General features: G+C 37.2%; 1 protein-coding gene across 2 annotated transcripts in view; it reads right to left on the bottom strand.

Moving 5' to 3' along the window:
- REV3L (REV3 like, DNA directed polymerase zeta catalytic subunit) overlaps positions 1-26,609 on the bottom strand; it is a 184,078-nt gene that overhangs the window by 82,177 nt on the left and 75,292 nt on the right. For both annotated transcript variants that reach the window (XM_080664192.1, XM_080664193.1), the window contains exons 3-7: positions 23,079-23,153; positions 8,456-8,616; positions 6,453-6,549; positions 1,300-1,394; positions 114-218 (exon numbers count right to left, since the gene is read on the bottom strand). In XM_080664192.1, the coding sequence (XP_080520318.1) occupies positions 114-218; positions 1,300-1,394; positions 6,453-6,549; positions 8,456-8,616; positions 23,079-23,153 (533 nt within the window). The remainder of the gene's footprint in view (positions 1-113; positions 219-1,299; positions 1,395-6,452; positions 6,550-8,455; positions 8,617-23,078; positions 23,154-26,609) is intronic.

Below are 26,609 nucleotides of genomic sequence, written 5' to 3'. Positions count from 1 at the left end.
AATTTAAAAGTAATCTGAAAAGTAAAATTTAAGGTCAAGGTAAACTCAAGGCTTAACCTTTTCCATAAAATTATCTTGTTTAAAAATATCATTAGAGTACTATTTGGTTATACCTTGTGATTCAGTTTGGCTAATTTGAGAAGTTTCCTTTCTATTTCTTCGCCGTTGCTTTTCATCTTCCCATATGGCCTGTAGACCAGGATTTCCATCAATTTGAGCTGTAATCACAATAATACTTCACTACTACAAGGTCAAAGTAAAAACTACTTGCCTAAAAAAAGGAACCCAAACTTAAAAAATATATATTTATTGTTTAAAATATTACATATGTCCCCTCTTTCCCCCCATTGACCTCTTCTTCTAATCCTCCCACTCCCCCCTCCCGGGGCCTTCACCACCCTATTGTCTGTGTCCATGGGTTATGCATATATGCATACAAGTTCTTTGGTTGCTTTCTTCCCACCCACCTTCTCTCTGAGATTCCACAGAATGTTCCATACTTCTATGTTTCTGGATCTATTTTGTTCATCAGTTTATTTTGTTTATAAGATTCCACATATGAGTGAGGTCATGTGATACTTGTCTTTCTCTGACTGGCTTATTTCACTTAGCATAATACTCTCCAGGTCCCTCCATGCTGTCTCAAAGGGTAAGATCCTTCTTCTTCTTCTTCTTTTTTTTTTTTTTTTTACTGCTGCATAGTATTCCATGGTGTAAATGTATCACAGCTTTTTTTATCCACTCATCTACTGATGGGCACTTGGGCTGTTTCCAGATCTTAGATATTGTGAGGAACCCAAACTTTTAAAAAATAAATATTGCCTCTTAAGAAAAATAATTACCTAACTTTATGTAATAAAGCAGACAAACTATCCTAACCTACATTTCTCATGTTAGTCCTTTTTTAGTTTTCTTCCTAGTGGTTCCCAAAAACCCATCAAGTGAGTAAGATTCAAACATCTGAGGATAGCCAATAGACCTAAGAATCCTCTCCCTGGTATATAACCTAAAAACTAAAAACATTAAGTTAGATTGTATTAATTTTTTAAAAAATTAATTTATTTAGTGTTACATTTACTTTAGGTTCACGACTGTGCAAACACACTCATGTGGATGAAAGTATAAATGAAAAATATAAATAAAAAATTGCTTCGAGGTACAGAAGCAATCTTCGTAACATTTTGCATCTTCTATAACATCTTACATCTCTAGTAATGCTTTCTTCCCTACTTTTTCCACTCTACTTTGACCATTAATTAAAAACACACACACATATATTAAGAATAATTGTACATATACCTTCAATGTCCAGCCGATTTAAGATATCAGCAGCTACAGCATCTACTTCTAATTCACATGTACTCTGTGGTTCAATACCTTCCAGTATTAAAGAGCTGTATTAAAAACATTAAAAAAAACACAAGAATTATGTAAGACAAATTTTCTGAAGATTTTTCTTATATAATTTTTTATCTTTAGGTGGTAAGCAGAAAAGCCAGTGATGTATTAATTAACAAATATAACATAATTGATATTATATATATAAAGAAATGATAAACAGGAAGAGAAAAGTACAAAAATATTATTATATTACAACTCATTGAGATCCTTTTGCAGCGCATTCTACATATTTTGGCGCATTATATTTTATACATAAGGAATGTGGGTCATATCCAGGACAGAAAGGGGTAACAGAGAGACAACTGAGAGATGCATCAAAAACCATACACATATGTAATCATTTGCCCCCTGCCCCCAACTACTGCTTTGCTGGATAATGCTTTAAAATTCTCCTTAACTACATATTTGAGAAACCATGTGGTTTAATAATGGGGTCATGACTAGGAAATGTGTTAACACCACAAAATCATTAATTTTTATGAGAACTACAGAGGATTGTTTCCACTAATGCTCTTTGACTCAGAAAATTTTGTTTTTCATTAGAGCCACAAAAAAAGATTAGGACACCATATCCTACCAATATGGACATCAAGTGAAAAAGAGAGAACCATGGAAGTGGGTGATGGCAGATTTCACTCCCATTTTTTAATGTTTTAAGAGAAACAGATTAGCAAAACTTCATTTCCCATAGTCTATCCCTAAGGAAATTTTGATGGAACATTAGAAATTAATTTATTAAACCACAGAATTTTTACAATTCAAATAAATATACATGTATACAGAGATGCATATGTGTAGATACAAACAAATCTTTTTATCATTGATAGAGAAGAAACATGTTAGCCAATCTATCACAATATATTCCTTTCACTTTCAGAAAAAAATAATTCTTAATGTTGTTTGTCTTCTTCATTTATATAACTTAACAAAGTAAATTTTGCCATGAAATGACATACTAGATAAAATAGCTCATGGTCAACAATTTTCTCCTTATACTAAAAAGTTTCACAAGTTTTGGAAGAATTATACTGTAAATTGCAAGGGTGAATTTTCCAGAAGTAGCACATTTGTGACAAAGGAGGGAAACAATAATATAAAAAAATACAATCTCATAGTAGAAATTTACGACTATTTCTTGCCTTTATTACAAAGCTACTTCAGACATTCAGAACAAATGTTCCTAGGGAAAGGAAGTAGTTTTCAGAATTAAAACTTTCCAGTAGATAAAAAAAAGTGTAAGTAAAAAATCTGTCAGCCCTGGCCAAGTGTGTCTCAGTGATAGAGCATCAGTCTGAGCACCCAAGGGTCTCGAGTTCAATTTCCAGTCAAGGGCACCTATCTGTGTTGCAGGTTCATTCCAGCCCTTGGTTGGGGCATGCAGGAGGCGACCAATCAATGTGTCTCTCTCACATTGATGTTTCTCTCTCTCTCTCTCTCTTCACTCTCTCTAAAAATCAATGGGAAAAATATCCTCAGGTGAGGATTAACCAAAAAAAATTGTTTTCAGTCAGAGGGTGGGAACCGGGTGGTAAAAGGCAGGGGGAGAAAAGGAGGGGGGACATTTGTAATACTCTCAACAATCAAGCTTTTAAAAAATTTGGGTCAGTAAATACATGCAGACCATTCATTTTAGCCATGAAAGGGAGATAAAAGGTAACGATGGTAGATAACTGTGCCTCTGTGAACATATCTGTTCAAAGCTTAACAAAACAGTCTCAGTGAGGATGAAGTTCAGACATCTATAATTTTAAAAATCTTTTCAGATCATTCTGATGGGTAGCCAGGGTTGAGATTACTCCAGTAGATTCAGTTTTTGTATACTCAACACTATAGCAAATGATCCTGAAGGTCCAGGATATGTGGTAACTGACAATGAGCTAGCTAGTAAGGTAGGTAGAACTACTAACTCAGCACTTACAAGTTGGTTGCTCTATCTTATGGCCCTTGTAATAATGTTTGTGAAAGGGCATAAAACATTTCTTTGTTCAAAAAAAAAAAAAAGGTACACAGAAGAAGGTGCTAGCACTGGGGATAGAAATGAGACTAATAAAATCTAAGAGTAATGATTTATGGAAAAAATTTTTGACATTGTTATTTGTACTTAATGAAATTATGGATTTTCAAGTTTAATGCAATATAAGCATCCAAAAAATGCAAAATATGGGCTAATATGGGACAAAAATATATATAGCTATCCCAAAATTATTTTAAACTCTAATTCTGAGTACCTTGTCTAATTTTACTAGTTTACCTATTCACATGTTTGCTTATAATTTGTCAATTCTTAAAAATAATAGGCTCCTAAAAACATTCTAAAATTCAAACTTTTCATTATAATAGATAAGGTTTCCCCAAACTCACTTCTAATCAGTTAAGCCTTTATAACCTAACCAGAAAGATGTTTGTTCAAAAAGGGCTTCAAATACAAATGAACTTTAATTTGAGCATGCAAAAAACAAGTTACTACATGCAGAACTTTGAAAACCAAGGAATCTAGGGAATAGGTAAAATCCTTGGGTCAAATTGATTTGCTCTAACATTAGAGAGATAGAGAGACTGCATCACAGGCATTAAAAAAAAAAAAGAGACAACAAGTAGCTGTTGGTCACTTTGTTCTGGACCAGCCTTGGGCAAACTACAGCCCGCGGGCCAGATCCGGCTGTTCTATCCGGTTCTCTTGCTCTCCCCTCCGCTCCTTTACTTTGAATTTATATTAGTTCACACAAACACTCCATCCATGCTTTTGTTCCGGCCCTCCGGTCCAGTTTAAGAACCCATTGTGGCCCTCGAGTCAAAAAGTTTGCCCACCCCTGTTCTGGACTGATTAGAACTTGAATTTGACGTGGTAAATAATATTCTCTCTAAACTTAATACCATTTCAATCCTATCTAATAAAAGAGTAATATGCAAATTGACGGTACCTCTGCTATACCTACAGGCCACACCCACCAGCCAATCAGGAGCTAGTATGCAAATTAACCCAACCAAGATGGCTACAGCCACAGAAAGAGCAGGAGGCTTGGGTTTCCCCGGCAATGGAGGAAGCCAAGCTTTCTGCCTGTCCTGGCTGGCCTAGGCCTCCACTCAAGGTTACAAAGTTTCAATTATAGAAGATAATTAAATCCCAACAAAAATGGCTGCAGCCACGGAGCAAGCAGGAGGCTTGGCTCCGCTCAAGGCTACAAAGTTTCAATTGTAGAAGATAAATAAATCCCAGATCCCAGGGCCTCTGCTTGGGTCGCCGGGGGGCATGGCCAGCCTGCAAACCACCACAGGCCCCTCGCCCAGGCCATCCCATGCCCCAAGGGAACCCCCACCCTGATCCAGGACACCCTTCAGGGCAAACCAGCCAGCCCCCACCCGTGCACCAGGCCTCTATCCTATCTAATCAAAGAATAATATGCAAATTGACCGTCACTCCAACACACAAAGATGGCTGCCCTCATGTAGTCGAAGATGACTGCTCCCATGTGGACATAAGATGGCCGCCACAAGATGGCCAGCAGGGGAGGGCAGTTGGGAGGGACCAGGTCTGCAAGGGAGGGCAGTTGTGGGCGATCAGGCCAGCAGGGGAGGGCAGTTGGGAGGGACCAGGTCTGCAAGGGAGGGCAGTTGGGGGGGACCAGGCCTGCAGGGGAGGGCAGTTAGGGATGACCAGGCCTGCAGGAGAGGGCAGTCAGGGGCAAACAGGCTGGCAGGGGAGCAGTTAAGCATTAATCAGGATGGCAGGGGAGTGGTTAGGGGCAATCAGGCTGGCAGGCAGAAGTGGTTAGGGGCAATCAGGAAGGCAGGCAGGTGAGCAGTTGGGAGCCAACAGTCCTGGATTGTGGGAGGGCAGTCAGACATCCCTCAAGGGGTCCCAGATTGGAGAGGGACCCCCCCCATGCATGAATTTCATGCACCAGGCCTCTAGTATGATTATAAAAACATTTCCACTCTATTTGAGAAGGAACCAAGAAGTGCACATGTGTGCATGTGTATGTGTGTTTATCAAAAAGTCCTGATAAATGTTAAGCTGGATCAAGAGATAAGGCAAGTCATTGTCCACATCACCTCAAAGTCTTATAGATTTCATTCTGGCATAACATTCCAATTATAAAACAATGTATTTCCATCATTACTTAGTGATATTTTTTCTTAATTTTTGATTAAAAAAAAAACCCAAGTAATTCTATAACATGAAAATTCTGTCAACAACATATTAGGATTTTAAACTACATAAATTATATTTATGTAGTTTAAAATGAATATATTTTATGGTAGTTTATCGTCAATTGATTAATAAATTCACATTTTCTTTTTATAAAATAAAAAAATAAAAGTCATTTAAACACTTTTTTTCACCTTGCATTCTTTATAAAAATATCTACATAAAAAACATCAGTTGACATATGTGTAGTGAAAAGAGAAAAACGACAAACACCCTGCCAATACCTAATTGATTAATAAAAGGATCAAGAAAGCTTGGACAATGCTTTGTGGTATAAAACAGAAATCTTTCTGAGTTCTATGTAGATAAAGCTATTATTAATAATTTTATAGGTACTGATTAAATATCTAAATATTCAAAATATGTTACCTTCCCCAAAATAAATTAATAAAATAGTCTAGTAAATGATAGTCAAAAGAAATCACAGATTATATTATTCATATTCAGTACATTAACCGACTTTTTCCCACAAATATTTAATATTTAGAAAGGGTTATTTTCACTAAAAATATTTTAGTTTTTCAATTGATAATTTATTATGTGATTTTTACTAGACAAGCTATAGGGTATCAACTTGGAATGCACAATGAAGATGAATATTGGAAAGAAGTGTAAAAATTTACATACAGATTTCTTTTATTAATTAGGTGATAATTAGGTATATTTCCATGATCTCTTTTTAAAATCTATGATTCCATGTAACATACTAATATTGGAATTTGCTTTCATGAAAAATTTATATATTAAAACACCAAATATAATATTAAAATTATGGTAACCACTAATTTTTGAATGCAGTAGGATATATGTAAATACGTTTTCCTTTACAACATGAACTAACCTTGGTATTTCATTTTTTTCCCACCGAAATAAGGTACCAGTAAGAGAATTTCCTGGTAGCTGGTCCTTGTAAGATCCAGTTGCATGCAATGGATCACCTGGGAGTAGAAAAGTAAAAGGGGATAAGTTCTAATTTGAACTTTCATATAACTCCTGTTTAAGTAAAATAATATACAACCTATATGACTAGTTCCTAAAAACTCATACACACCTAGGAATGTATATATGAGCAGTTGACAGTAATGATTCCAAACTAAGAGGGAAAAGAAGTATTTGCAATATATGTTTATGCGAGAGAATTGGCTACAAGACTTTCATATTAGAATAAAAGAATACATTTTAATGTGCTATTCTGATGAGTATGCTTAAAATCCCATTTTATAAAGAAATATGACAACAATTTTTGTAGACTTTAATCCAAATTCCTAGAGTATTCTGTATAAGTCTCAATCAAAATTCTAGTAGAAATCAGGTTCCAGATAAAAATTCAAAAACATACTATAATACCAATTCCTGAACAAAAAGAAAATATACAATGCATTCCAGAAGTAATGGCAGCAACAATGAGTGGGAACTTGGGACAAATGCAATTTGACCAGCAGTTGAAGAGGGGACATGTTTGCTTAGTTGTCCCAGTTTCAAAAACTAGGTTCTAGGGTCATGCTTTGGAAGTAATCTCCAAATTTTAACAAATTTTCTGTGATCTCTTATGGGAATTTAAATTTGCAGATAAGAAAAAGCTTGAATTTTAACGTTATCAAGGATATTAAATTTACAATCCTCTCTAGCTAAATTTAATACTTTGATTTTCTTATTTGGCCAGCCTGATCAAAAATGTTGTAATTAGGCTGAGATCAAGTATTAACATCTTTGCTATTTCAACAAAACATACCTTGAAAACATGCAACTAATTCTTACTAACTATAATTTATGTATTGTTTTAGCATATTTCCCTAAAGAACATGGAAACTCTTTAATATACATATATTTAAAATATATATTAAATATATATAACATTTCTTTTCAACTGTGGATGTTAAAAAATGTAATATAAAATGCTTCTGTGGTACTCAAAATATTTATTCTATGTAAGTACTTCTATATACTTCACCTTTACTACTATAGCAATTAGTAATTTCCATTTTAGTTGACAAATGGTTATATAACTGAATACTGAGACAAAATTATATATGCATGTACATTAAAATTTTGAAGTATTTTTCACTTTTGAATTTACCTCACTTTCAAAAATGACTTAGGTACTATATCAACTTGTCTTATAAGATGAAATGTTAAGTTATACACATATATGTTATATATTAATTTACTGTAAGATTTACTATCAGTTTAACTGTAAGATGTCTGAAATAACATGGCAAAATAAAATACAAAAGATGATTCATCTATTTTTTTTCCATGATTTCAGTATAACCTTTTATCTTATACAAAACCTGATGGCTATTTAGTATAATGAATTAAGATATACATTTTATTTCATCATATTTGCAATTTCCCTTCAACTAAATTTCATATACTTCTGCCTTCAAATTGTTCATAGTTTGAAAAAAAAAATCCCTTCTAATCATCATTCCAATACTCATCTGGCTTTTCTAACTAAAATAAATACTTACGTATACTTGCTAATTCAAAATTTTCTCATGCTTTTCACCTATTGGAAACAAACTTTTGCAGCGTTTCTTTTCGAGATACTGAAAATGTTCTAAATTTGACTGTGGTGATGGTTGTATAACTGTCAATATTCTAAAAACCACTGAATTTTCCATTTTAAATGAGTGCAATGTGTGGTATGTGAATTATACCTCAATAAAGCGGTTATAAAACAAATTTCACTTGAGATTCTTTTCCTAATAAATGCTAATATCATTTTGTGTATTTTATTCTTTACCTACTCAGCACTCATTATATAAATGTATATTTTATAAATTATCAATTACATAACTCTTATTTCAAAGCATTAATTTGAACTTGAAAAATTAACCTTACTTTTCCTTCTTGCTTTTCGGAACTTGACAGCAGCTAGATTTATTAAATTCATTCCATACAGATTGTAGTCAATGAAGAGCTGTAGGAGGTAGGGAATATGCGCTTCATGAGGCTGATAAAATTTATTCATTATGGCTCCACTTTGCAAAAGTTCACATATCCTAAATTAGGGGGGAAAAGTTATATCATAAAATTATATTTCCTAGAATGTTAAGTGAAACAATGATTATGCTAAAGAGAATAAAACACATTATATTAGCATACAAAATTTTTTACTTCAATTTTACTAGAAATTTGTATTTTGTAAGAAATTAAAAGTTTAAATCAAGTTTTAAAGTAAGCCACGTGCTCTAAAAATGACAAAAAACTTCAGTGAAGAGTATTTTGACTTCTAAAACCAATTTAATACTAACTATATTGAAAAAGCCAAAAAGTTTTTTACAATAAGCTTTTTCTTTTAAAAATTCAGAAAAAGTTTTTTAAAAGATTATACAAAAATTCTAAAGAAGAATACATGATTCAATCCACTACTCAGAGATGTTACCATTTTAATATTTTTTACTTCACTGAGTTGTTCTCCTACAAACAATAGGTAATTATAAATAGTGTATGTGCTATTCAAGGCAAGTATAGGAAACATCTAGAAGGGACACTAATCAGATAGAGGTGCAGAGGTAGTTTCTGCAAAACCTTCTTGAAGAGAAGTCTCTAAGAAGTAGACTGAATAGTAAACTGTAGATACTTTTTGTCTGAAGAGAGGAAAAAGTATTTTATGCAAATAAAATTGCACATGCAAAGTGTCACGAGAAACATGTTTCATTCTGGAACTGAAACCATTGAGTGAGGTCTGGTGACAGAACTGTAGTGAGAAGGGGTGGCTAGGGAAGTAATGAGAAGTCAGATTATGCAGAGCTTATTAAGACGCTGAAAGAGATAGTGCAATTTGCCTGTGAACAGCAGGAAAGTGAAATGACCAGGTTAGCTAGAGAATGCACAACAGTAGGGAGTGAGAGGCTATTGTGAAAAACTAAGATGATGTTAGCTTTAAGGAAATGTGTTGATTTAGGAGACATGTAAGAAATAAATGGTCAGGCCTTGCTAGCTAACTAGACGTGAAGGATAAGGTAGAATAGGAATTGACAATGCCTAGATTTCTTGCTTAAGCATCTAGTTGATAGTGCTGCATTTATTGAAATAGAAAGGACCAGAAGGAAACAGGTTTGTTTGGGCTTTATTTTGTGGAGGGGGAATAAAGATAAACCGAGTTTTAGACATACTGGGATTTAGGCATAATGGGATATTCAGGTAGATTTCTATGAAAATATTGGAAATAAATGATAATGAAGAGGATAAGAATAATTTTATTAACATGGTTTTAAAACTGTTATTAAAAATGTTAGATACTATGCACCGGATACTGTGTTAGGTGCTTTAAATGCTTAATCTCAAGTAATCCTCACTATAATCTATGGTACTACCACCCCCATTTTAGAAATAAGGAAACTGAGTCTTAGAGAGATTAAAAAGTTGTCCAAAATCACACAAATAAAAAGTGGAAGAACTAAAATTCAACCCAAATTTTCTCTGACTTGTGAGCCCTTACTCTTAACAGGACTGTTCTATTTATCAGTAGACTATTTGATATACTGATCAGGAGCTCTGGAGGGAAATTTAGACTACTTATATACATGTGAAAGTCCAATAGATAAAGATTAACAAAAACTAAACCCTGGGAGCAGATAAAGCTGTAGAGTGAGGAGATAGAAGAGAGAGAAAAGATAAAAGCTCAAGACAGAACCCCACAGGTGATAAAAGAGGAACCAACAAGGTGGCATAGATATGACTGATCCGATAGGTATGAGGAAAACAAGAGGTTTATATAAAAAACTCAACATTTGGAATTATTTTAAAACACTGTAAGCACTGACATGAGGTCAAAGGTAAGGACAAAAAGGTGTTAATTTGATTTAGCAACATTAATGAAAGCAATTTCAGTAGAGTGGTAGGGGTGGACGCCACATTGCAGTAAGTTAATGAGTGAATGGGAGGTAAGAAATTAGATACACAAAGTATAGATAAATCCTTCAGGGAGAATAGCTATGAGTATGAGTGTATGTGTCATGAGTATGAATGTGTGGGGAAAGGAGCGGAAGGATAATTGATAGAAGAAAAGGTCAAAGAGGGTGGATCTTGAGCTTTGGAGGTGAGGGGGGAAATCTTTCACTGTAATAAGCATCTAAAAGGAGAGAATAAATGCATAGAGTTTGAGGATCTTTGATAGGAAATTAAGAGAGCTTTATTCTGGTGGTTCTCAAACTTTTTGGTCCAAGGACCTCTTTTCACTCTTAAAAATTATTTACAGCACTAAAGACCTTTTGTTTATGTGGTTTATATCCATTAATACTTACCATATTGAAAATTAAAACAGAACTTTTAAAGAAACTTTTCTACTGATTTTAAAGTAACAACCCATTGTTAACATAATATTATTTTATAAAAATAACTATTTTCTAAAACAAAAAACAACTTAGTGAGAAAAAGAATAATTGTTTTACATGTTTACAAATTTATGTCTGTTCTAACAGAAGACAGCTGGATTCTCACATCTGCCTCTGATCAATCTATTGTGATATTTCATCCAGCCCCACACAAATATGTAGTTGGAAAAAAGAAGAGCAACTAAATTACCTTTTAAGATACACATTGATTTTCTCTGATACAACATAGAAAAGGAGTGGAGTGGTAATTTCTTAAAGGATAGCAACAATGTGAAATTTGAAACCATATCATAACTTTTTTGTACTCTGTCACATTAAAATCTACTAATATATCTTATACTTTATTTTTTTGTTATAGCATTGTATTTTATAATTTTTTAAAATTTTATTTTATTGTTTAAAGTGTTACATATAGTATTACATATATCTCCTTTTTTTCCCCCATTGACCTTCCCCCAGCCTCCTCTACCCTCTGTCACATACCCTCATCTCACCCGCCTCAGTGTCTTGTGTCCATTGATTGTGCTTATATGCATGCATACAAGTCCTTCGGTTGATCTCTTCCCCCACCTCCCCAACACTCCCAAGCCTTCCTGCTGTAATTTGACAGTCTGTTCAATGCTTTACTGCCTCTGTATCTATCTTTTTGTTCATCAGGTTATAATGTTCTTTATTTTCCATAAATGAGTGAGATCATGTGTTATTTTTGGTTCATTGCCTGGCTTATTTCACTTCGCATAATGCTCTCCAGGTCCATCAATGCTGCTGCAAATGGTAAGAATTCCTTCTTTTTTATAGCGGCGTAGTATTCCATTGTGTAGATGTACCATAGTTTTCTAATCCACTCATCTGCTGATGGGCATTTAGGCTGTTTCCAAGTCTTAGCTATGGTGAATTGTGCTGCTATGAACATAGGGGTGCATATATCCTTTCTGATTGGTATTTCTAGTTTCTTGGGATATATTGCTAGAAGTGGGATTACTGGGTCAAATGGGAAATCCATTTTTAGTTTTTTGAGGAAACTCCATACTGTTCTCCACAGTGGCTGCACCAGTCTGCATTCCCACCAGCAGTGCACGAGGGTTCCTTTTTCTCCACATCCTCACCAGCACTTGTTGTTTGTTGATTTGTTGAATACAGCCATTCTGACAGTTGTGAGATGGTACCGCATTGTCGTTTTCATTTGCATCTCTCAGATAATTAGTGACTTTGAGCATGTTTTCATATGTCTCTTGGCCTTCCTTCTGTCTTCTTTCGAAAAATTTCGATTTAGGTCCGGTGCCCATTTTTTTTTTTTTGGATCATTTATCTTCCTTTTGTTAAGTCGTATAAGTTCTTTGTAAATGTTGGAGATTAAACCTTTAGCAGTGATAACATTTGCAAATATGTTCTCCCATACAGTGGGCTTTCTTGTTGTTTTGTTGATGGTTTCTTTTGCTGTGCAAAAGCTTTTTATTTTGATGTAGTTCCATTTATTTTTTCTTTAGTTTCCATTGCCCTAGGAGCGGTATTGGTGAAGAAATTGCTTCGACATATGTCTGAGATTTCTCTGCCTGTGGATTCCTCTAGTATTTTTATGGTTTCCCGTCTTATGTTTAAGTCCTGTATCCATTTTGAGTTTATTTTTGTGTATGGTGTAAGTTGGTGATCTAGTTTTATTTTTTTGCATGTATCTATCCAATTTTTCCAACACCATTTATTGAAGAGACTGTCTTGGCTCCATTGTATGTTCATGCCCCCTTTGTCAAATATTAATGAGCATAGTGGTTTGGGTCAATAAATGGGTTCTCTATTTTATTCCATTGGTCTATATGCCTGTTTTTGTGCCAGTACCAGGCTGTTTTGTGAACAGTGGCTTTGTAATACAGCTTGAAATCTGGTATGGAGATCCCATCTACTTTGTTCTTCTTTCTCAGGATTGCTGTGGCTATTCTGGGTCTTTTTTTATTCCAGATGAATTTTTGGAGAGTTCTTTCTAGGTCTGTGAAATATGCCATTGGTATTTTAATGGGGAGTGCATTGAATCTATAGATTGCTTTGGGCAGTATGGACATTTTAAAGATGTTGATTCTCCCAATCCATGAACATGGTATGTTCTTCCATCTGTTTACGTCTTCCTCTATCTCTTTTTTCAGTGTCCTGTAGTTTTCCACATATAGGTCTTTTACCTCCTTAGTTAAGTTTATTCCTAGGTATCTTAATTTTTTTGGTGCGATGGTAAATGGGATTGCTTTTTTAGTCTCTCTTTTTGTAAGTTCACTATTGGTGTATAGAAATGCCATAGATTTCTTGGTGTTAATTTTGTATCCTGCTACTACATTGCCAAATTCATTTATTAAATCAAATAGTTTTCTGATGGAGTCTTTAGGGTTTTCTATGTACAATATCATATCATCTGCAAATAAGGAGCGTTTTACTTCTTCTTTTCCAATTTGGATGCCTTTTATTTCTTCTTCTTGTCTAATTGCAATGGCTAATACTTCCAGTACTATGTCGAGCAGGAGTGGTGAGAGTGGGCATCCCTGTCTTGTTCCTGTTCTTAGGGGAAATGGTTTTAGTTTTTGTTCATTGAGTATGATGTTGGCTGTAGGTTTGTATATATGGCTTTTATTATGTTGAGGTATGATCCTTCTATTCCCACCTTGCTGAGAGTTTTTATCAAAAATGGGTGTTGGATTTTGTCAAATGCTTTTTCTGCATCAACTGATATGACTGTCTGGTTTTTATCTCTCAATTTGTTTATGTGATGTATCACGTTTATTGACTTGTGGATATTGTACCATCCTTGCATCCCTGGGATAAATCCTACTTGGTCATGGTGTATGATCTTTCTGATGTACTGCTGAATCCGATTTGCTAGAAATTTGTTGAGGATTTTGGCATTTATGTTCATGAGGGATATTGGCCTGTAATTCTCTTTAACTAAAGTGTTGTCTTTATTTGGTTTTGGTATTAGGGTGATGCTGGCTTCATAGAATGAGCTTGGAAGTGTTCCTTCCTCATGAATATTTTGGAATAGTCTGAGGAGGATAGGTTTAAGTTCTTCCTTGAATGTTTGGTAAAACTCCCCTGTGAAGCCATCTGGCCCCGGGCTTTTGTTTGCTGGAAGCTTTTTGATGACTGCTTCAATTTCTTCCATAGTTACTGGCATATTGAGCTGTTTAGATTCTTCCTGATTGAGTTTTGGAAGGTTGTATTTTTCTAGGACTATGTCCATTTCCTCCAGGTTGTCCAGTTTGTTGGAATAGAGTTGTTCATAGTATTTTTTAACAATCTTTCATATTTCGGCGGGATCTGTTGTTATTTCACCTCTTTCATTTCTGATTTTGTTTATTCGGGTCCTCTCTCTTTGCTTCTTGGTGAGCCTGGCTAGAGGTTCATCAATCTTGTTTATCCTTTCAAAGAACCAGCTCTTGGTTTTGTTGATCTCTTGTACTGTTGTTTTTTTTGTTCTCTATGTTGTTTATCTCTGCTCTGATCTTTATTATTTCCTTCCTTCTGCTTACACTGGGCTTCTCTTGTTGCTCTCTTTCTAACTCTTTGAGTTGTGTTAGGTAATTTATTACCATTGTTTCTTGTTTTTTTGCAGTAGGCTTGTAGAGCTATGAACTTCTCTCTCAAGACTGCTTTCGCTGTGTCCCATAGATTTTGGATTGTTGTGTTTTCATTGTCGTCTGTTGCCATGATATTTTTTATTTCTTCTTTGATCTCTCTGGTAACACAGTCATTGTTTATTAGCATGCTGTTTAGTCTCCATGTGTTTGATTTTTTTGGATTGTTTTTATTGTAGTTGATTTCCAGTTTTATGCCATTGTGATATGAGAAGATGCTTGATATGATCTCTATCTTCTTGAATTTGAAGAGACTTTGCCTATGACCCAACATATGGTCTATCTTTGAAAATGACCCATGTGCACTTGAGAAGAATGTATATGGCTTTGGGGTGAAATGTTTTGAAGATGTCAATTAATTCCATCTGGTCTAGTGAGTAATTTAGGATTTATATTTCTTGGCTGATTTTTTGTTTAGAGGATTTGTCCAATGGTGATAGTGGGGTATTAAAGTCTCCCACTATGATTGTATTGCTGTCAATCTCTCCCTTGATATCCTTCATGAGTTTTTTTTTTATGTATTTGGGTGCTCCTGTATTGGGTGCGTATATGTTTACCAGAGTTATTTCTTCTTGTTGGTTTGCTCCCTTTAGTACTATGAAGTGGCCTTTCTTATCTCTTGTTACGTCCTTCACTTTGAGATCTAATTTGTCATATATAAGTATTGCTACCCCAGCTTTTTTTTTTTTCATTTCCATTCACCTGAAAAACCTTTTTCCATCCCTTCACCCTCAGTCTGTGCGCGTCTTTTTTTCCGAGGTGGGTTTATTGTAGACAGCAGATATATGAGTCATGTTTTCTTATCCAATCCGTTACCCTATGTCTTTTGATTGGGGCATTTAATCCATTTACATTTAAAGTTATTGATAGGTACTTGTTTGTTGCCATTTTATTCTTTACCCCTGTGTTCCTTCTTCACTTCCTATTTCTTTTTTTTTTACAACAGACCCTTTAGCATTTGTTGCATTGCTGGTTTGGTGGTAATAAACTCCCTTAGTCCTTTTTTGTCTGTGAAACTACTGATTTCACCTTCAATTTTGAATGATAGCCTTGCTAGGTATAGTATTCTTGGATTCAGTCCCTTACTTCTCATCACTTTGTATATTTCATTCCATTCCCTTCTGGCCTGGTGTGTTTCTGTTGAGAAATCAGTTGATATGCTAATAGGAGATCCCTTGTAGGTCACTTTCTGTCTCTCTCTGGCAGCCTTTAAGATTCTTACTTTGTCACTGGTGTTCGCCAATTTAATTATGATGTGTCTTAGTGTCGGTCTTTTGGGGTTCAACTTGTTTGGGACTCGATGTACTTCTTGGACTTGCATGGTTTTTTTCTTGCCAATATCAAGAAAGTTTTCTGTCATTATTTCTTCAAACATGTTTTCTATTCCTTGCTTCTCTTCCTCTCCTTCTGTTACCCCTGTTATGCAAATGTTGTTTCGTTTCGTGTTGTCCCAAAACTCCCTTAGTTTTTAAGTCTTCTTTCCAGTTGCTGCTGTGTTTGTGTGTTTTTTCCTACCTTGTCTTCTAATTCGCTGATGTGTTCCTCAGCCTATTCTAGTCTACTGTTTAGGCCTTCCAATGTGTTCTTTATTGCAGCTGTGTCGTTCTTCATCTCCTCTTGGTTCCTTTTCATGTTGGTGACATTCTCATTCAGCTCCTTATAGTTCTCATTGAGTTGTGTGTATTTGTCATCCAGCCGTGTAAACATCCTTATAACCATTACTCTGAATTCTTTCTCTGATATGCTAGCCTCAATTTCATTTAACTCCCTTTCTGGTGATTCCTCTTTTTCTTTCCTTTGGGGATTGCTTTTTTGTCTTCCCATGTTTTCCTGTAATGTTTTAATTGTAGATCCAATTAGTTTGATACTCAGGTTCTTTTGGGGATGGTGCTACTGGAGTGATCTCTCAAGTCTCCTGGGCTTGGTAATCTAGTATAGCTCCCTACTTGAGCTATTTGGGTTCTCTTGATGTAGGCCTGTGAGCTGGAAAGTACAACTGCAGTGTCTAGAAGTCAGCAGCCATGGAGGGGGGTGTCCCAATTTTTGCTGTCTTGCGCCCTTGATTGAAATCACGCGTGTCCAGCGGGGACTCACAGTGGCACCAAGGAACCGTCTGTTGGGGGGATGGGTCTCAGGAGGCCTTCGTTCTGGAAAGGCGTGACTGTGGGGTGGGCAGACTCAGCTTTTGCTGCTCCACCTGTGGATATGCTCACGCTCCCAGTGGAGGCTCACAGGGGCACCCGCGGTGCGTTTGCCAGCAAGGGGCGCTGAAGTACTCTGAAAGGCCCTGGCACTGAAGCCGCGTAATTGAGGTGTCTGTGTGCAGGTATCCAGGATGAGTGAATTCAGAATTTCTACTGCCAGGGGGAGTGCATCCCTGTTTTTCTAAGATCACACCCAGCAAGGACTCACAGCAGCTTCCACAAGCGCCCTGTGGATAGATGGGCTCAGGGTGCCTGCCAGTTGGAAACGCGCTCGCAGACTGGTGGTGCGTTTGCCTGCGCAGAGCTCTGACGCACTTTGAGGGGCCCTGGTGCTGAAGTTAAGCAGCTGGGGTGTATGTGGGCAGTTATTCAGGCAGAGAAAATTCAGAATTTCTACTGCGGGGCAGCGCGTCCTTGTCTGTGCAGAATCACACCCAGCAGGGGCTCAAAGCAGCTCCCCAGAGGACCCTGTGGATATATGGGCTCAGGGTGCCTGCCCTTTGGAAATGTGTGCGTCTGTGGTGGTGAGTTTGCCGGCCACAGAACTCTGATGCACTGAGGGTCCCTGGCGCTGAAGTTACACAGCTGGTGTGTCTGCGGGCAGTTATTCAGGCAGAGGAAATGCAGAATTTCTACTGTGGGGCAGCGCATCCTTGTCTGTACAGAATCACACCCAGCAGGGACTCCCCGTGGCTCCCAGGCGCTGCCTACGGAGTGGTGTGCCCTGGATGCCTGTGCGCATGGCTGGAAACACACAAAGTGGTGTCCAGAGTTCTGTGGCTGGGGAGGGGGAAGATGCACTTACTGCTGCCAGAGAGGTGCACCTTTGGAGGTAGAGGTCCCAGGGTTCGCGGGTCTGCAGCTGGGGCAGCAGGATTTTGGCTGGAGTGGCTGCTGGGTCGTGGGCAGTGTCAAAGTCCTGTCTGGGTGCTGGTGCTGATGAGTTCCTAGAAAAGGCCACTGTCCCCTTCAAGATGGCGTAGGCTCCGTGCCTGAGTCCAGGGAGTGCCCGCAGTGGTAGTAGTCTCTCCTTGTCCAAGAGAGCCTGGTCTGCCAGCCCCTGCTGTTCCTGCGAAATTTAACTGTCCCTTACTCACTCACACACACACCACACACATCCACACACTCTCCTTTCATACCCTTACTCACTCACTTCCTCTCCCTCACCTCTGTCCTGCCAGCCGCCATCTTTTTTTTTCTATACTTTATTTTTAAAAATATATTTTATTGATTTTTTCACAGAGAGGAAGGGAGAGGGATAGAGAGCTAGAAACATCGATGAGAGAGAAACATCGATCAGCTGCCTCCTGCACGCCTCCCACTGGAGATGTGCCCGCAACCCAGCTACATGCCCTTGACCGGAATCGAACCCGGGACCTTTCAGTCTGCAGGCCGACGCTCTATCCACTGAGCCAAACCAGTTTCGGCTATACTTTATTTTTAAAAATATGTTTTTATTTATTTTAGAGAAAGGAAGGGTGAGGAAGGGAGAGGAAGAGAAGGAGAGAAAGGAAGAGAAATGTTTGTGTGTTTGTTTGTGTGTGTGTGTGTGTGTGTGTGTGTGTGTGTGTGTGTCTGTGTGTGGGAGAGAGAGAGATAAATGTTTGTGTGGGAAAGAAACTGGTCATGTTGCCTTCTATACACACCCCAAATGTGGACTGAACCCACAACATGGGCATGTGCCCTGACCGGGAATCGAACTGCTGGACCTTTTGGTGCACCTGAGGACGTCCAACAACCTGAGCCACACTGGTCAGGGTGATCTTACACTTTAAATACTTTTACCCATGGAGGACTTTCTAACATCACACACTGGTCATTTGGAAAATACAGATCCACTAAGTAGGACAGATCTAAATGTTGATACATTTCATTAAACAATCTGAAAAAAAAGTATTTGTTAATATCATCATCTATCTCATCAGAAAAATCTTTTAAGTATGGGAAAGCTGTTCAAGTTTACATGTGGTATCAAAAATTCTAATGTTTGCTTAAAAGCTCAAATCTTATTAATGGGCAACAAATACTATGAGTTTTCTTCTTTAAGGTACAGGCTCACTTTGTTCATTTTTGAGACGTCTATCAAATAAGCAAATCACTATAACTTGTTTTAATTATCAGTTGTTCTTTCAAGTAAAAATGGTGTTCCATTAAGAAAAACAGTGTTTAGTTCAGCTTGCAACTAAAAACAATCATTAAAGTGCTCTTTCGCCCTAACCAGTTTGGGTCAGTGGATAGAGCGTTGGCCTGAGGACTGAAGGGTCCCTGGTTCGATTCTGGTCAAGGGCATGTACCTTGGTTGTGGGCACATCCCCAGTGGGGAGTGTGCAGGAGGCAGCTGATTGATGTTTCTTTCTCATGGATGTTTCTAACTCTCTCTCCCTCTCCCTTCCTCTCTGTAAAAAAATCAATAAAAAAATATTTTTTAAAAGTGCTTTTTCCTTGAGACATTCATTCATAGCACTTCAGCACACAAAAGATGTGCTTCATGCTTACTTTCACTGTCTTATAAAATATTAAGATTTATATCCAAGGGTCAAGATAAAATATTTACTATATCTTCATAAATGCTCTTAAGTAAAACTGATTTTTATTTTTTATCTGTGAGTGTTTAGTAGTGAAAAATACAACAACTAGTAGTCCCCCGTTATCCACAGTTTCGCTTTCCGTGGTTTCAGTAAACCTTGGTCTGAAAATATCAAATGAAAAATTCCAGAAATAAACAATTCTCAAGTTTTAAATTGCATGCTGTTCTCAGTAGCGTGATGAAATCTCTCATAAGTCCTGCTCCATCCTGCCCAGGATGTACATCATCCCTTTGTCCAACTTATCCATGCTGTATATGCTACCTGCCTGTTAGTCACTCTGTAGCTGACTCAGTTATCAGAATGACTGTCATGGTACTGTAGTGCTTGTGTTCAATAACCCTTATTTTACTTAATAAAGGTCCCAAAGCGCAAAAATAGTGATGCTGGCAATTCAGCTATGCCAAAGAGAAGTCATAAAGCGTATGTATGTACAGGAAGAAACACAGCATACTGTATATAGGGTTTGGTACTATTCAGTTTCAGGCATCCCCTGGGGGTCTTGGAACAGATCTCCCATGAATAAGGTAGTGGGCTACTGTAGTTTGATGCCATTACCCTGATTTGGACCAAGGTGCCTGCAGATTTACCCACTATCAGTAAACACAGTGAAAAAGCAAATCACATCTTAGTATTATTATGAAAGTAATTCTGACTGCGCAGATCCTCTGAAAGGGGATCCTTAGAAACCCCCAGTCCACACTTCAACAAGCACTGTTCTAGTCTGAGGGGTTCTATTTTCTCTATGAGGCAGGAGGCAAAGCTATGCCAAATGGTAGACTTTACATTTGAGTAAAGAGGGTGGAGAATGGTAAGGAGAGACTTAAAGAAAAGTAGAAGTAAGGCAGGTCAAGTGAAGTTGAAGACCATGAATTTACTAGTATAGTGGCACCAATCTGCTGTGTTTATTTCGTATCATGCAGTAATCAGAAACCAGAGTTTAGCAGAGAGAAAATAAATAAATGGATTAATCCAGAATTCATGGTTTTACCTGGCAGAAAAAGGAGTTGAAAAGATAAGCAATAGAATCTAAGATGGAAAGAAAAGAAATTAGGTGCAGGAGGAGGCTACAAAATGGGAAAGCAGTAGTGGAGCCAAGGAGTTTGAAGGCTAAACACCGATAGAGTAGGACACAGTTAAAAAGATTTTTAAAAAAAGACAAAGACTCTTACTGGAACCATGAATAGGTTCTAAAACTGATAGGTGCATAACTCAGTAAATTTTCTAAAAATCATTAAATTGTGTATACATATAATGTGTAAATTTTGTGACAAGTAAATTATATCTCAAAAACCTGTTTAAAAAGACACAGAAGATTGAATCAGAAACCAAGATGTTTGCATTTAAAATCTCAGAGGTAAGACAAATTCTAGGGCGTGGTCAAGAGAGTAAATAGTTTAAGGAGAATGGAAGTGAAAATCACAGGAGATGAACTAACACAGGAATAAAGAGTACAGTACCAAAATGATATGTATAGTGTTCAGTCATTCCACAAATAGTTATTCACTAACTACTACATGCCAGGCATTATTCCAAAAACTGGGGACTCATCAGTAAACATAGCAGAAATCCTTTGCCCTTATGGACTTACATTCTAGTATGATGCCAATTTTATATGGATACTAGAGGCGCAGTGCACAGAATCTGTGCATGGGTAGGGTCCCTAGCGGCTGCCGGCTGCCAGCTGGGGCCTCCCTTCCCCTGGCTGCCTCCCTCTGCCACCAGCTGGGGCCTCCTTTCTCCTGGCTGCCTGCTGCTGCAGCTGGCCAGGGTGGGGCCCGCCAGGGGGAGGGGCTGTGGGCGGTTGGCTAGCTGGCTCCGCCCCCCTGGTCAAACTCCCAGTCAAGGGGACGATTTGCATATTAGGCTTTTATTATATAGGATGTGCATATATGTATGGAAAATAGAAGGACATATGCCAAACTCTTAAAAGTGACTATCTCTCGGGAAGAGAGTTTTGAGTGAGGGTAAGATCCAAAAGTTGTACTTTAACATTTTACATATTATACTATAGCCAATGTTTACACAGCACTTATAATGTGAGTGATTTATAGATATTAACATACTTATCATCAGAACAATGTGTACCAATATCAACACTATTTACAGACAAGAAAGCTAAGGCACAGTGATATTAAATTACTTGCCTAAAGTCACCCATCTAATAAGTAGTAGAGCCAGATTTTGAATGCAGGCAATCTGGTTTGAGAGTCTGGGCTCTTAATCACTACATTATGTATTAGTCAAATACTATAATAAATGATTCATGTATAAAGGTCTTATAAAAAATAACAAATAAAAGAGAAAATGTTTTCTTTCATAGAACCCTGTTCTTTTCCTTCATGGCATCTATCACATTTTTTTGTTAGATATTTAGGTTACTTATTTATCGTTTGTCCCCCCTGCTAGGCTATAAGATCCCCGAGAGCAGAAACCATGCAAACTTTGTTCACTAATGTCTACCCAGCAAATTCCATATTGCATCAAAAAGGTAGGCATTTTATAAGAATTTATTAAAAATGGATAAATGAATGAATCCATCAATCAACTGGGAAATTTCAGACAGTCATGGTGATGACTATACAATGTAAAGCAAACTTACTGGAAATAGTTTAATAAGCATGTGATTGCTTTAGTCACAGGAAAAAAAAAAACCAGGTTATATTTATACTTCAGGCAGAACTACAGTTTGTAGGTTACTTATAAAAGATTTATACAAGTATTATTCATGGTTCCCCCTTAGCACAATTGGGGATAAACCTTAGAAAAAAATGACCGAGGTTGACCCTTCTCACTGTGTATGCAAAAGAGGATAAGAATACACAGGGATTGCTCCATGGATGTGAGAAAGTGTGATTAGAGGGAAACTGGTAAGAGAAACATCACTGTCTAAATATTCTCAAAAATTATTTTGGTACCCTATGTAACAGAAGTTTTTTGGGGTAAGGTTGGGGGCAAGTAATAGAGAAAACTAGTTTTCACTGGTTATCTGGAGAAGGGAATAACCACTGTGTTTCAGTGTACTTAATGGCTTAATGTAGACTAAACCTCATCCCATTGGTGGCTGTGCCTCTCTTGGGGAAACATCCAATTTATATCTTACCAAAAGGTTATCTTTTGGAACGTAGTACCTATTGGCAGAGAAGATCTTCTGAAACAACAACACTCAACACTTCTCCAAGGCTACTTTTACCCTGACTTGTCACCACATAGAGTGAAACAGTTGTTTTGAATCCTAGAGGATAACTGAAATCTTCTCTATATGTGCTTCTCTATATGTGCTCTTCCCATCCTCTGTAACACTGGCTCCAGGATGATAGAGAGAATAGGCTATAGGTCTTAAGAGAGACCTAATGAAAGAAGAAAAGAAAACCAAATGGAAACAAAACAAACAAAAAACCCAGGACATAAAATTCCACTAAGGACTAAATAAGGAGTCAATAGGATTCTGAGATCTCTCAGAAGCCCTTCCACTCTGGCCTCACTCTCACACATTCCTCTTGCTTTGACACTGAAGAGCTAATATCTCTTGGTATTGAACATCTGGCCTGGCCAACAGGGCACTAAGATCATACACAGCAGCCATCATGTCTCCTTATCTATTTCCACAAACTCTCTAAATCTAAGACAGAAAAGAAGCAGTTAGGGGCTACCAATCAAGTATTTTTATTATTAAAATACTTAGGTGATAGTTATCCATATTTTTATTTCATTTAACTTTGTACCTTTTCACCATTGCAGGATTGTAAAGATAGATCTTCATAAAGTGTCTTTCCTTCTCGTGATAACCATAAAAAGGCCTGAAATAAAAGAAAAAAATATATCAAATTATTTTCATCATTCAGTGATGAAATAATGTAACTTATTGCCCTAATTTGGCTCAGCTGGCCCAATTCAGTCTTACTTATATTAAATATTACCTCACCTCCCCCCCAAATCAAACAAAAATTCCAAGACCTTTGCAATTAAACCTACCGCAGGTTAACATATACTGAAATCTGGTTACTTCTTTTAAGAAGTTTTTCAATCATCATGACTCTTCAAAAGTGGCTCTTTTATCTTTATTCTGACCATGCATGAGAAAAACTGAGGCGTTTCAGGCACATTCTCATTTCCCATTTTTTTCTGTCAAAAACTAAAGCATCCTATATAATAAAAGGCTAATATGCAAATCGACTGAATGGTGGGACGACCAGTCGCTTTGATGTGCACTGAACACCAGGGGACAGAAGCTCAACTCAGGAGCTGCCTCCTGGTGTTCAGTGTGCTCCCACAGGGGGGAGCGCCACTCAGCCAGAAGCCAGGATCACCACTAGTGGACATCCCCTGAGAGGTCCCGGACTGCAAGAGGGCACAGGCTGGGCTGAGACCGCCCCCCCCCCCCCCCCCCAGTGCACGAATGTCATGCACCGGGCCTCTAGTTATATATATGAGACTGAAAAAAGCATGGACTTACTTAGGTCCCTAATTATTTTGAGGCTGGGCTTTTCTTGGGACATCAGCTGGAATGGGGAAAGGGAGAAACAAAAATCTACATGATAGGCAGAGAAGCAAGTTCTCAATGCAAAATGAAATAAGTTGGGCTATCATGTTATATCATTTCAGGAGGACCTGAAACTACACTAGTACATTTGATACACAGACCATTCTTTTCAAAGATATGTAATTAGAAACAATATGTGAACAGGCATGATTTATAGGCTAAAAAAAGTTTTATACCTGCTTAAGACTTTGTCTATAAATAAGTGGTTGATTAAATCTTTAGTTGGGTACACCCAATCAGCTTTCACTTTAAAAATACTGTCCCCTTATGATGGACACTAGGTAGAACTTACATTAGGACACCACCTCTCTGTCATGTCTCAAAGTGTAGTGGATATTAAATACAGGAGAAATTTGTCAGTTAAGTCATTATTTGGAGTATATTTAAACAACTTTTTTTAGAAAGCTGTTTCAAACTTTAGATCAGAGTCATCTGTGTGACTCCTATAAAACAATTTTTATTTTTAAAAACATCCAACTATTTACCAAGGTCTGAAAAGTTCTTTATGTAACCCTTGCCACTCACTCCAATCTTACATCATACCACTCACTCTTCCTTTTTCCTCCAGCCATTCTGAATATTTCAGCCCTTCTAACTGGATTCACTCTCAAGTAACTTGCCATTCCATTCCCTCTGCCAGGAAAGCTCTGCTCTAAACTTTGCATGACTTGCTTTCAATCTTCACTCGGGTCTCTGCTTAAACTCACTCCTCAGAAAGGCCTTCTCTGACCATCACTACCTATCCCTTAACAACTCCACCCTTCTTTACTTTTTTTTTTTAATGACACTTACACTTCCTGTCTAGTTTGTTGCTGTGAAGGAAGGGGTGAAAGAAAGACACATTACATGAATGACCTATCTCTCCTGTTGGCAAAATTCAACTCTTTATTCCTCCTGTGCTATGATATTTTTCATATGTATAAATATAACTGTCTGGAGCCAGATAAATAGGGAGGAGGGATTAAATCTGCGTTCGTGTGGTCCATGTTATCTTTGCTTTTTTTTTGTTTTGCTAACAATCTTTAGTTTTTTATATATAGAATCTCATACTTTTAAAAAGTGAATACAAATTTTAAACCTTTGAAATTCTTTGTATATCTAGGATTCTGTTTTCTTAACTATTGCCCCAAAATATATCCTGAAAACTCTATAAATTCAGTTTTCTGTTTCTTTCCACCAAGAAAGTTTCTGTATAATTTACCCTGAAACCCTTATTTCCTACTGTTGGCTTTACTTGATTTTGCCAAAATATCTCAACAGGGAGACTGAGGGGAAGAAAGCAGAAGAAAGCAGAGTTTGAGGGTAGATATTTTTATGCTTATAAAATTATATCCAATAATTAGAGTTAGTTCTTTAATATAACAAGCGGCTCGGTGCACAAATTCGTGTTGGGGTGGGGTCCAGCCGGCCCACCCCAATCGGGCTGGGCCAACCAGGGGGAGGGGCTGCGGGTGGTTGGCTGGCCAGCCCCCCCCCCCCCCCCCGGTCAAACTCCCGGTTGAGGGGATAATTTGCATATTAGCCTTTTATTATATAGGATGAGAAGGAAAATGAGCACAAATAGGGACAAATCTCAGTTAATTAACTTAGATCAACTTAAAATCTCTTTATGGGATACTTTCTAGAATCATGGTAGCTAAGTATGAAAACTGAAGCTGTCCTACTTTGGGCATATCATGGGAAGGCAGGGTTCTTTGGAAAAGACAATAATGCTGGGAAAAACAGAAGGCAGCATAAAGAGGAAGACCAAATATGAGATGGATTGACTCCCTAAAAGAAGCCATAGGCAGGAGTCTACAGGAGCTGGGCAGGGCTGCTGAGGACAGGACATTGTGGACATCACTATTTGTACAGTCACCAGGAGTCCAAACTGACTCAATGGCTCCTAACACATAAGTGGCAAGGAATCTCAGAAATAAGCCTAAGGTCCTGTCATCTTAACCCAGCCTCAGGATAATGCATAGTCTAGGAAGACTGGAATTAAATCTTGCACGAATTTTAATTTGGTAGCTAGATGCAACTTTGTCTATCTTAAAGAACAGGGAGTATGGAAGGAGTAAAGGAATCACAGAAACTAGAATGTATAGTAAGGGAAAAAGGGGGTCTAGGTAAGAAAAAGGCCAAAAAATATTGAAATACAAAAAAAAAAGGAAATTGGTAACCATAAATTAGATTGAACAGCTCATCTTTTGTGCCAGGTATCCAGATTTATAACTCAAAAATATGGCAATGCCTTTAATGAATACTCATAAAAAATATAGAAAGATTAATGATTGATTATTCATTTCATTAGGCTGTTTGAAGATTCAAACTTTGAAATAAGAGTATGTATAGGAAAGTTTTTAGAAACCAGTAAACATAAAAAAGTTAGAATATAAAGCTGATGATTCTCTTTAACATAATTATTGCTGTCATAAGATGGGTGTGAACTTTCACCTCATTCATTTACTCAACCAAATAGTTATTGAGCCCTATCTACTAAGTCCCCAACACCAGGTGCTAGGCATATAACAATGAACAAGACAAACATGGTAATTTTTCTCATGAAGTTTACCTGATGGTGAGAGAAATACAAAAAATTAAGTATATTAACAAAAAATTAAAATAATTGCAAACTCTATTAAGTGCTAAAGAAAACAAAGAATGGGCTGAGATACAGAATAATAGTAATAATAATCTATTTTAAGTAAGGAAGCCAGAGAAAACTTCTCTG

This window comes from Plecotus auritus (genome assembly GCF_963455305.1).
Source record: "Plecotus auritus genome assembly, chromosome: 4".
NCBI lineage: Eukaryota > Metazoa > Chordata > Mammalia > Chiroptera > Vespertilionidae > Plecotus > Plecotus auritus.
Note: the sequence above shows the minus strand (reverse complement) of the source record. Positions and strands in the feature narration are given on the sequence as shown.